The sequence below is a fragment of the Rhopilema esculentum genome, chromosome 4 (assembly GCF_057945365.1).
Source record: "Rhopilema esculentum isolate cy_ngs chromosome 4, ASM5794536v1, whole genome shotgun sequence".
Classification (NCBI taxonomy): Eukaryota; Metazoa; Cnidaria; class Scyphozoa; order Rhizostomeae; family Rhizostomatidae; genus Rhopilema; species Rhopilema esculentum.
The window spans coordinates 10,628,003-10,640,468 of record NC_142818.1 but is presented as its reverse complement, the minus strand read 5'-3'; the positions used below and the strand labels follow the sequence as shown (position 1 = coordinate 10,640,468).

General features: G+C 35.8%; 1 protein-coding gene across 3 annotated transcripts; it reads right to left on the bottom strand.

The window, feature by feature from the left end:
* Positions 1-1,280: 1,280 nt before the first annotated feature.
* LOC135690807 (putative RNA-binding protein 18) lies at positions 1,281-12,353 on the bottom strand. Of its 3 annotated transcripts, none has more exons than XM_065208472.2 (6): positions 12,215-12,353; positions 7,796-7,866; positions 5,042-5,168; positions 3,766-3,864; positions 2,949-3,007; positions 1,281-1,887 (listed from the first exon to the last, which is right to left on the bottom strand). In XM_065208472.2, exons 1-6 carry the CDS (start codon positions 12,245-12,247, stop codon positions 1,725-1,727), a joined length of 552 nt encoding a protein of 183 aa, XP_065064544.2. In that variant the 5' UTR covers positions 12,248-12,353; the 3' UTR covers positions 1,281-1,724. The 3 variants fall into 3 exon arrangements, with proteins under 3 accessions (XP_065064544.2, XP_065064546.2, XP_065064545.2); XM_065208474.2 differs by having other exon boundaries at positions 2,957-3,007; XM_065208473.2 differs by lacking the exon at positions 3,766-3,864.
* Positions 12,354-12,466: the final 113 nt, after the last annotated feature.

The following is a 12,466-nucleotide window of genomic DNA, read 5'->3' as shown; positions in this document are numbered from 1 at the left end:
GCTGTTTTAGAGCAGATATCAAGCTGCAAAAGAGTGTAGAGCGGATTCAGATGGTTATATCGCTTGTTTAGAGTAGATTTGGCAAAGTTTTGAAAGAAAACATTTTTGGTCAAAAATCAGAAATCTTGGTAAGCCTATAGCCTTGCTTTCTTCACAAACAACCTTATCCAGTAAAGCTGCTATTTTAGAGCAGATATCAAGCTGCAAAAGAGTGTAGAGCGGATTCAGATGGTTATATAGCTTGTTTAGAATATATCTGGCAAAGTTTTGAAAGAAAACATTTTTGGTCAAAAATCAGAAATTTTGGTAAGCCTATAGCCTCGCGTTTTTCACGAAAAACCTTATCCAGTAAAGCTGCTCTTTTAGAGTAAAAATCAAGCTGGAAAAGAGGGTATAGAGGATAAAGACGGTTATATGGCTTAATTAGAGTATATTTGGCCTGGTTTTGGAACAAAAACGTTTAAGTAGAAAATTTGAAATTGATGTAAGCCTACAGTCTTGGCTATTTTCCGGGCTTCTCTCTTTTTAACATCCAACCTAAGTTATTGTGTGTGAACTCCGCAATCTTGATATCATCCAAACTGACTTACACGTTTGACATCGAAACAAAATTCACATTAGTTCGCTCGTGGAGAGTACGCTATCGTGATTCTTCATTCTGATTTGTTATTTGTGCATTAAACCAAGGTTGCATGAATATCGTGGCCATAAAAAGAATTCTGAGAACAATGGTGGACAGACTGCCTCTTACTTGATACAATCAGGGACAACCAAAATAACATAGTTATGACTCCCACTTACGGTTGTCTCTAATGCAACAGTTTATCAACCTTGAAATTCTCGACAGGCGCCTATTAGCAGTCGCGTTATCTTGCAAAAGGTATATTGAGATAAGCCATGTCACTTAAGACTAGTTTTTATGAATTTAATCAGCAAGCTACTTTGATTATACAGATCTAGAGCCCACACCGAAAAATGTCACATAACAGACATTTCCAAGTTGTCTGTTTAGTTGAAAAATGCGCCAAAATAAGGAAAACGTCAAAATTGTGGTTTGCAGCTATCAGATTACAATGTCTGCAATACCTAAGAATCAACAGACGAAGTGAAAAATGCAATTTTCAGACATTTCCACCATCCGTTAACATTAGAGTCATCTTCAATTATTCAAACTATAAATTGATTTATTTTGAAAATTATGAAAGAATTGCAGATTTTGTTAGCATCTTATCACGGGTACTACCTTGCATATGAAAAACCTTGAGAAGAAATAAACATGATAAAAGATGGGAACAGTCATGCCGTAGGCTTCAAAAATAAGCAATACAATGTAATCAGACAAAATAAAGAACAATTCTTAAAATATGTTGTGTAATCACTTTTGCATGTCTGGATGCATTGGGTAAATTTGGACACAACGAACAAATCTTTTGAAATGAGCAGTGTTTCACAGATTTTCAACAGCACTGGAAATTCTTCCATATTCTGTTCTTTTGGGAATCTTTGAATCTTTTCAGAAATTCATGGACGCTCATAGACATTGCGATAATTATATCGTTGGGTGGCTTGGTACATTTTAGCATATGTCATTTTTAATTTAACAGCTAAATGGTTTAAAATACCCATGAAAGCTCATTTTCATTACGCAGGCTGACCAAGAAAAGCTCCTGTCAAATTTGATCATTATCTTCGTCCCAGAGTAAATCGCAATCATTGATCCTTTGTTATCTTCTAGTCAGTTTCTTACGATGACGAGTATAAGGATTCGTCCTTCTGTTTGCAAATTGTTTTTCTGTCCTGTATCTCCCTAATGAACTTTTTAATTCAGTTTCTATACCCTTTTCCATCAATAAAAGTTTTTCCTCTATCGCCTGGATCTTCTTTTGCCTATAGAAAAGCACAAAAATGTAATTAGTTATACTCTGTCAAATTAATCAATCCACACATGGCCTATTTCGAGGGAAATCAGCTGCGGGGAAAACCTTTGTTTATACAAAGGGGAGTACAAGAGCCTATCATTTAAGACAATTGAAAGTCACCGGGGCTGCAGAGGCAATTGTCCTCCTAGTTAGTATTTTAAAAATGCCCTCAACCCAAGTTAAACTACAAAAACCACTGACCATTGTCCACCATCTCCCACAGAATTTCAGCGTCGGTGAGTCTTTCCCTATCCTTTTACTGTCAAATTACATTGCAATTAATCTATTTCCGTCATGAAGCCACATACCCAGCTTAGATAAATTCGTAGAATAAATTGTCTTGTTCTGGCCTTTCAAACAGTCACCAATGTCTTATAATTTTAATTAGCTATGACGTGATTTCTGTCAATGTTCCAAACGTTAGGATACATGATAGAACCTCTTTCTTTACAGTTTGAAGCACCTATTAAAGACCGGAGTCGCACAGCGCCGAAGAGGACTTCAGGATGGGTGGAAAATACACCCTTCCAGCTGAATATTATTCAATTGAATGGAAGGGACTTTTCGAGTTCTTGGTGGAAAAGGGAGTTTTCTAGTCAATTCCCTACATAAAATACACAAACAATTGGGTTTTGTGCTACTTTCTTTATAAGCCTATAAGAGGTTTTGGTGAGCTTAGCCGATGCACCAATGTCCCAACTTACACTCAATGATGTGGGAAAGTAGCCTCACAAATGAAATCTATTATATGCTACTCTGAGGGAGAAGTTTTTGGCCTACTTCTTATATCTGAAAACTATGTCTTAAGTTATATAGATTATAAAATGGTTATAATTAAATTGAATCAGAGATAATTTCACGAGGGATGTTTGTCCTTTTAACTGATTCATCTGAGTTGTTGTTGTTGTTTGCCTTTCCTGGTGGTCTCAAGAAAAACTTAAATCAAAATGTCGACTTACAATCAGTCAGCCAAGAATCAAATTTCTGATCATTTTGCTATATTTGGTTAAAAAAAATTAATAAACAAACCTTGAAACCTTTGTATCAGCTTGTTCTTCATTCCTTGTCTCATTTCTTGCGGCTATTACCTGCAATATAACGACTCTGGTATAAATTGATTGCCTCTAAGAATACTTGAAAACAAGCGACATGTAGTATCAGAGAAGCTATTTAAAACAAACCACTCAATAGAGCAGGCAGTGCACCGGAAAACAAAAGTTGGTCAGTACGATGATCAGAAGAGACAGTTCTGCTACCAGGTTAATTTTTACGACGAATCAACAAAGTCGTAGTCGACTTTGGCATGAAACTCTCGGTTACAGCTTAAAGCGTTACGATTTACAATAGCAGAAGAAAAAGCTAGACAAAAGTTTCAGACTTCTATAATTTCATTCTACGGACCCGCGATTTATCAAACAGGCGTTTGTCCAAATTTTTTGCTACCACTGCGACACCTAAAGTAGCACATACTAAAATTGATCCTAACGTGGCTACAGTAAGCCTGTTGGAAGCATTTCCATAAAAAGAAGGTTTGGGTCTTAAACTGTGTTCAAGAAAGCGCGGTGAATATATAGAAGCTAGGACAGGGAGTTTTAAAAAGAAGTATATGTGTATACATTAACACAGGTACATTAACCCTCATTTCATAACTTTTCATAGAGACATAAGACACATAGAGGCATTGACGTAGGAAATATTTTAAGAGTGGGGGAGGGCACATCTAGGCAAATAGGCCCATTACATCTGTTTCTAAAAAGAGATGCATATGCCCCTTGTGTCCTTTGTCCCTACGTCTATTATTAAGGTTTATTGTTTATTAAAGTATAAGTGGACAAGTGGAACTAACATTTTCATCAGGAAGACTCTGTTTTATAGCGAAATCAACCGTGATCCTCTTAGATAACACCTGCTTGCCATTCAATTTTTCAATAGCCTTTGATGCATTCTGGAAAAATGAATGAAGAAAAATATTATATCTATTAATATTATTTTGAGTTCATTTTTCCCAAATGATGGGCTGCAAGAGGTTTTCAGTCTTGCTAGTATTTGCCTATAGTAGACGATGGTGTGCAATTGTCTACAATGACATACGATGTAACAGCTCAAATTAAATGTGTCAAACTAAAGTACAAACAAACCATTCAACAAATGAATACCAAATCATGACAAATCAAGCAAAAGACAGATATAGATTGGATAAAAGCCAAAAAAGTTTGCTTTTCTCGTTACAAATTCTTGATGATCGGAGATAAAAAGATGATGTTTTTACAACATTGCCCGCGGAATTTCGTTACAGCAAGTACACCTTAAATTGAATGATAGTAATAGTACAACTAGTAATCCCGGGCTCCTTCATTTGACAGCCCTCTCGCTTCTCTATAATCCAGGCTCCAGGAATAAACGAGCATTATAATGCCTTTCAGTTGCTTCACTGTAAAATGATAATGTTACAGGCACAGATTTTGCCTGTTTATCAATTGATACTTTACACATCAAAACACTTAAATGACACGTCACAAATTCCAAAGATGGCAGGCATTGATTTCCTGTTTCATTTTTTAACAAAACAATATCAAGAAAAAAATATCGGTAAAAATTTATCAAAACAAGATCAAGGCCAGATACTTAATATATGCCTTGATACGTTTTCAGGCATAGAGGCAAGTGTAAAGAGAGTTGTATCAGCGTATCAGGTGGTTTATCAGGTTGCATATAGCATATCATGTGGCAAAAGGTGCTTTGTTTGAAGCGTATACCTAGACTTACTCCATGAGCCTCTGTCTCGCTACTGCCTCATTTGACGGACGCTACAACAGGACGCTTATCTGTTGTAGCGTCCGTCAAGTGATGCAGTAGCGAAACAGAGGCTCATAGAGTAAGTCTAGCGTATACCTTGCCTGAAATTGCGATCATCTTTCTACATCAACCAGCATGCCTCTTATTCAGAAAAAAGTTGAACAGCATGTCTATCGTATATCACCTTTCCTCATCGCTCAAATATGCTGATTAGCAATACAACAGAGATTTATTACCTGTACTTAAGTCTCTTATGCATGTCAAAGAAAAAACAAAATTCATCGCTGGATAAAGTAAAGGAATTTCACCTGTTAATACAAACATACCTCTTTTGTCTCATACTCGACAAAGCAATAGCCTCTTGGTTCACCCTTAAAAGGTCCATTCATATGAAACATAAAATTGAAGCTTTTTATGCCACCATACTTTTTCACAATCTGTAGGAGCTGGAATCTGGGAATAAAAATTGAAAATTCAAATATTGTATTAAGACCTGGACGTCTTTGTTATCACGGAGCAAGATATTTAATTGACACCTATACAAAATATTCTTAAACTCAAGGTTATGAGGAGTTGAAGCAAATATAACATATGTGCTAATATTTTAATTTGATTCAACATAACCATTAGACAGGCCTCCTTTTAATGCAAAGTTATCACGGGCAAAAATACCCTCTGTATGGGACACCAGATGCATGGGTGGAATGGCCCACATAGAAGTTGTCGTTTTCATATTCTATTATAAACTTATCCATATCAAAATGATACTTTGTGGTAACTGTTTATTACCCTATGTGATTTAACAAGTCGTAATTTGAAAACTAGAAATTTTTAAACATAGAAAACAATATTTTTTTTGGTCTCTGGCTTTTTGGGCCAATGATTTTATGAGATCCCGTGTGTTGCATGCCAAATTATATTCAGGTAACTTGGTACCTTTAAAGTGTTAAACCATTATTAAAAACCAGGGCCGTCGCGTGGCAAGCCTTTTTAGGAAGGGGTGTGGACTACCAATTTACCTGATTAAAAAATAATTACATGGAATTCTTTAGTTGCTGTCACAAACCTCTGCAATACATTTTTTCAATCTAACTCTGTGGCAAGGCAGCACCTGGTTGCCGCCGAAGGAGTAGAGAATTTTCGAAATTTGATGCTTCCAGTTGCCTGGAAAATGCACATTTTTAAGCAAATTTTACTAAAGCAGTCCTTCTAATCCTATTGAAATTTTTTTTATTTATGCAAACAAATTGAACAGCAGATAAAACAGCTGATACAATTTCGCCATGGTCTTGAAAAATATGATTGTTGTCAGTTACTGTTAAAGCTAGGAAACAAGCAGCACTGGTTGTAAATTCAGATCCCTATTTCCATCGTAGCATGCTTTTTGAATGTTAAAAAAATCTGGAGCTCATTGTGAATTGTAGTTGACGCTTTTACCGAGAAACTTTAGGGGAAATGAACACACGGTACAATTTCACCTAAAGAGTGCCTGGATTTTTGGATTTAGTGCCAACAAGAAATCTTCAAATCTTCAAATCATAAGCTTGTTTACCTTCATCCATATCAAGAATATCATATTTAACCAACGGAGCAACTTTCTTTGCTCGATCCTTTATTAATTTTAAGCCACGGAGGTCTCTGAAATACCTTTGTGGAACACCCCCCCTCACACCCCCCGCTCGGTCGCGACACCCCTGTTAAAAACACATACACGATCAAAATTTCTTCTTATAACTTTCATTAAACAAAACATTCGCAAGGGATTTGTGTGAGCTATAGCCAGCATATTCAAGAGGGGCCTGCTGTAAGACAAATTTAAACTTGCCAATTTGGACTGTAGTAAGGTATTAGGCAGTGGTAAAAGAATGCAGCTAAAAGTTACCAAACAGTTAAAAGAGCCAACAGCTAAAAAACCAAGTAAAAACAAAGTGGTAATAGATCATATGTGATCAATTTTCCATCATACTAATACAATGATTGTGGAGTGAAAGTTGAAAAATCATGATTTTCTTGCTAACTAGGAAAGGTGGTGGTTGAGTTACGTGCTCAACAAGCTAGTTAAAGAGGTTGTTAAGTTTTCTAATATAGTTAAAGGCTTGAGTCATGGTAAATGGGCCTTCTCTATAGGGGGTCATTTGGTTTTGGCCTGATCGCTGCAGTTTCATGTGATATCGGTCTCCATTGTTGACAACTTGCTATCGATGGAAACTGTTGTGTTAATCAGTACAAGGTGAGTTTATGCAACCAGTTGAAGGTCAACCAATAGCATTGCAGCAGAAAATAACAGCTCAGTGGATTTGAGTACATTCGGGTATACCCTCCTCCTTTTATCACGACTTAACGCCATAAATGTTACTGAGCTTTTAAAACATGGTATTATAAATAAATTTAAGTAATATAGACAAATATTGATTGGTATAGGATTAGGAAAAATCATCCAGGGACTGCAGAGCAAATCATTGGCACTGGCAGGGTAGCTAAAATTTTATTTTGTGAGGATGGGGGGGGGGGCTTAATATACAAGGGAAAAAAGGACTTTTTTCTATTTTTTTATTTTAAGTACAATTTTTGGAAATTTTTGGGCTCTCCTTGTGACCATCCACTCACTCCAAACAACTGTATTAAGATTTTCGAATCTTGATTCCTCATCACAAAAATTTATAAATCTTGAAAATTGTTTGTCTTTTGCCTTTGCAGAAAAAACATTTTTCAAAAAGTTCTGATTGCTTTAATATAGGATAAAGCCCCTCCCTTAACTTCCTGACTTAGACTGTGCCAGGACTACAATAAAAGACGACATAAAAGGTACCTTCTAGAAGTTATTTGAGACAAAGAACATTTGAACTAAAGATAATTATATAATTACTTTGATATTCTTTGATTTTTCACATTCTAAAAGTTTTCGTCGCAAATATGGCTTTTCATACAAATCAGAGATTATATTTAAACCACATTATCATTTGTAGGCAAATCTAGACAAATCTCCCAATGACAAAGGCAAGATCCTTGCTTCATGAAATTTCAAACCTGCTAAAAAATGGATAACTGTGAGATAAATCAAAGCATGAAAAACTCCTTACTCTGTCAAATTCTTATCAAGATTTCCAATCCAAACTTTGCATTCCTCTATCTCTTTGCTAGCTCTGCCTTCCTGTGTAGGGAAGAAATAAAATTACAGGAACTATACAAAAGACCTTTGAAACTACATGTAGATCTCTATTGCAAAAACCTTTGCAAAAATGTTTTAATGAAATTGGCTGTTTTTACTGAAAAAAGACAACATAGTACAGGGTTTATTGGAGAGAGGAAGGTGGCTTACTAAATACTCTATATGGAAAGGGCTGTGGTTATTCAAAAGGAAAGCATAATAGAATTACTGCAGTATCATGGTAAGTCTCTAAAACTTATGTTTATGTTGAGGAGGTAACTAAATCTGGTGCACTTGCGCAAATGACTGCAAATGTGCACTGCACTGTGGACCAGAAATGAATGAAATTAATGGAAGGAATGCAGGCGTACAAGCATGCAGAACATCATAGTGTAACTGCTACCCCAAAAATCACCCTCAAAATAACGGTACTCCTCTCTGCCTAACTCTGATTGCAATCCGCTATAGTGAAACTCTAACATGCCTTGCTAGGAAAGAGGGATTTTGCTAGGATTTTGAATACAAATTGAAAAATTTAAATAAACCAAAACGTTTGTTGCAAAATGTGTGAGAATTCTCTTTTGATGCATGTGAGTGTGAGGAAGGACCAAAATGCATGTCTCACGCAAAATATGTGAGACTTGGTAGGTCTGAAATATATGAAAAAATTAAAATATGTTTTCCAGTATGATTGAAAAATGGCTAGAAGTGACAGAAAACATAAAAGGTATCTTTGTTGAAGTTTTGCCACAGTTGATATGGTATTTTCAGGAAATGGGTAGAAGCAAACAAAGCCAATCCTCGACCAATAAAAAAATCAGTTCAATGTGCAAGTGCCAATCTCTGGGTACATTACACATGAAAGTCAGACATCAGATTTTTGATAGACACATAAAAAATGTCCTTCAAAATGAAACTGGAAATCTACTTACTGAATAAGGTCAATCAATATACTTGACCTATTCTGTCCCGTGCACCATTTCAAATACATTCTATGAAGGGCAAATGTGTTTATTCATTGAAATCCATCAAACTAGGGAAACATCATAGAGATTAGGAAGCTCTAACGTTGTTAAAATCACCTATTGAGATAACTATTCTTGTCAGATCCTTCAATACAATTGACATTTGTTTCTCTGTTTGCATTTGTAAGGGTATATTTGCAAGGCTGATCTTGAAAACACCTTACTTGAAGTCATATCAACAAACCAAGAGATCTTGTTGGTTGGGGATTTTAATTGTAATTTCTTGAAGCCACAAGAGAGCCCTAATAAAGAGCTTATTGAGATAACATAACCACTTTAGTTAAGTAATCTCTGAGGCCACAAGGGTAACTGCAGAAACACAAACCTTGCTTGATTTGGTTATTAAGACACCCACCCTGAACACAATCAAATCAGGAGTATGCCACTCTTATATAAGTGATCATTCATTGGTATACTGCATACTGCAGAGAAAGTGTCCGGAGCCAAGCACCCATTACAAAACAGTGAGATCTTACAAGAACCTTGTATCTGAAAAGTTCAGAGCTTATGTCTCACAGCTACCATTGAAGATTGTCTCAAAACACATGACATAAATGAGGCAGTTAGTAAATGGAATGAGCTTTACACAAACACATTAAATAAGCATGCCCTTTTGAGGAAAATAAAAATTAGATCAAAACCAAAGCCCTGGTTTACACACGAACTACAGACTCTAATCAACAACAGAGACAATATCAGGAAGAAAGCAATAACTGCCAAATCTGAAATAGTATGGAAGCAATACCAAGTGGAGAAAAAGAGCGTTATCAAAGCTGTGAGAGATGCAAAAGACTCCTTCTTTCAAAAACACTAACTAAATGTAAAAACAACCCTAAACAGATGTGGACCTGCATTAAGCGACTTGCTCCAACAAAAAAGCAAAGTAACCCTCTTCCGTCTGAGTGGTTGAACAAAGATCAAGCAAATAAACTGAACACTTTTTTCTCAGAAATTGGTGTGATGACCCAAAATAAATTACAGCCAACTAAACAGAGCTTCCCCTTTTCTTTGGACATAAGATCAACATTCTCTTTTAAAACTGTAAAATATGCTGGGGTAAAAAATTTCATGCTGAACATCCCATCTTAAAGCAACTGGTGCCGATAACATCGACATAAAATCTTTGAAAATTGTGGCAGATATAGTATCCTCATCCATTGCATCCATTGCATCCATACTAAACCCGAGCATTGCATTAGCACAGTTCCATGCAATATGGAAATCATTATTGATTACTCTAGTAAAGCTGGAGCTAAAACTACAATAGCAAATTATTGTCCACTGTCTGTGTTACCACTTCTCTCCAAACTGATGGAAAAGGTTGTAAACTTACAAGTGGCCCACTATCTGAAAGATAATGACATTCTCATAAAATTTTACTCTGGGTTTCGCAAGAATCATTCAACTCAAACTGCCCTCATAAGCATAACTGATAACATTTTATGTAATATGGACAAAGGCCTTATCACACCCACAATACTGATGGATCTTAGCAAACATTTGATACCATTGACCACCCATTAATGCTTCAAAAACTACTAAGGTATGGTTTTGACACTCACTCGATGTTTTGGTTCAACATTTACCTCCGAAACAGACTTCAATATGTTAAAGTCGTCAACAAAGGTTCCCTGTGGTGTACCCCAAGGATCTGTCTTTGGACCTACATTATTCAACCTGTACATAAACGAGATACCAGCCATGCTCAAGAAACTATCATCTGATGACTCAAATATATACATTCATCATTGAGAGCATTTCTTCAACCTTTTCAGCTTTGCAAGACGAGTATAGCTGTAAGTCATCAGCATATCCAGTTTATCATATTTGGCTCAAATAAGCAACTTGTGAAAATTGCACCATTATGTTCAAAAATTGATATTCAGGACAATATAGTTGAAGCTGCAAAGGAGTTTAAAATACTTGGCATGTAGATTGATCAAACACTGTCATGGAACAGCCACATCTCTCAGCTAAAGAAATCTTGTGCAGGGAAGCTAATACAAATGACACAGATCAGAAACTGTATGAAAAGAGAAACTTTTTCAAAGGTTGTGCAAGTATGTATACTCTCAAGTGTACGATATGGCGATATTGTCTATGGCAATGTGTCAAAAACAACACTACATAAAGCTCAGTCAATTCAAAACTTTGCGGCAAAGGTATTTACTGGGATGTGTAAGTTTGGTCATGTGACACCAGCTTTAAACATACTTCAGTGGAAGAGGCTTAAGGAACAATGAAAGACTCATAGGCTCTGTTGACTGTACAAATGTCTAAACAACCAAGCTCACCAATATCTCTCTGAATCGTTCCATATAAACTCACAAATTCATGAGTACAATACAAGACAACAGCACCACTTGCACATACCTATGTCGACAACAGCAAGCCATCATAGAACATTATTGTATCAAGCCACTGCTGACTTCAACAAATTACCATCAAGAGTGAAGCAATCAAAAACATTTTTTAATTTAAACAAACTTAAAATCACTGTAGTTTTAGACTATGGTTGTAGACTATGGTTAACACAATAGTCATATATATATACATATTGTAATTTTTTATCTTGATACTTGTACACATTTTCTAGCCTAACTTTTTTTATTGAATAAAGGACTATACTTACATTTGGTGATATTTACTTATAGGCTTTTTTATTAATTATTTATTTATTTTACTGCCAGTGAAAAACCTATATTATACTTAGGATCTGTGCAATGAATAAATTACATTACATTACGTTTTGGGCATTGATATATCAATTTGCTATAATATCATAGTATATTATCATAGTATACTGACTAGTTGTTTATAAACTCACCATTAAATTTAATGCAGTTGAATTTAAATAAATCTACTTGAACTAATAACAATTTATGAAAAGTCTTGTATGTTAAGCTAATATGTAGTTTTGTGCTTCAAGAAGAAGCCCTAAAATTTGGGAATTGTAATAGTGGAAATAAAGGTCCAAATCTATCCTTACCTAAAGCCTACATCGTTCACTTCTGCCCCAGCCCAGTAAGTAAAGAAAGAGCCTGAAAAATGGGTCTTACCTTCCCGGATTATTATTGGAAAAACTCACATTTACCATATCCATTTGCATTAAAACTAGATAGTTGATAGTGAAACAACTTCATAGCTCAGGAAATAATAGCAACTGAAATTTGTAGAAAATAGTTGCGTCACCATCAGCAACAGAAACAAAACAAACGATTATGGATAAACAAACGACAAATGATAGATAATGAGGTTTTTCCATATAAGTTCTAACTTAATGTAAATACGATGATATAGTTCAGCTAGGGAAATAGCGGACTTACCAAACCAGGTTCGTCTTTTTTGTCCTCGGCCATGTACTGTATAACTCGCCTAACAACACATTAGGCGAGATGATTTTGGCCATTGACTGCTCTTGGCCACCATTACACCATTATTACTCGACAGTATTGAAACCGAGGCTATCTGCACACACCAGCCACCAGTGTACCGACATCGATTCGGGACAGAAAGTGCCAGGGACAGAAAAAAAGTTGGACCTTTAAACACACCCTGATTCGCTGGAAAACTCCAGA

Bases quoted from the DNA above. Each gene is read 5' to 3' on its own strand.
- LOC135690807 (XM_065208472.2), bottom strand. From the start codon at position 12,247: ATGGCCGAGGACAAAAAAGACGAACCTGGTTTG. The intron at 7,867-12,214 runs GTAAGTCCGCTA...TTCCCTACACAG, and splicing joins AAAAAGACGAACCTGGTTTG to GAAGGCAGAGCTAGCAAAGA. The intron at 3,865-5,041 runs GTATGTTTGTAT...TCATTTTTCCAG, and splicing joins TCGAGTATGAGACAAAAGAG to AATGCATCAAAGGCTATTGA.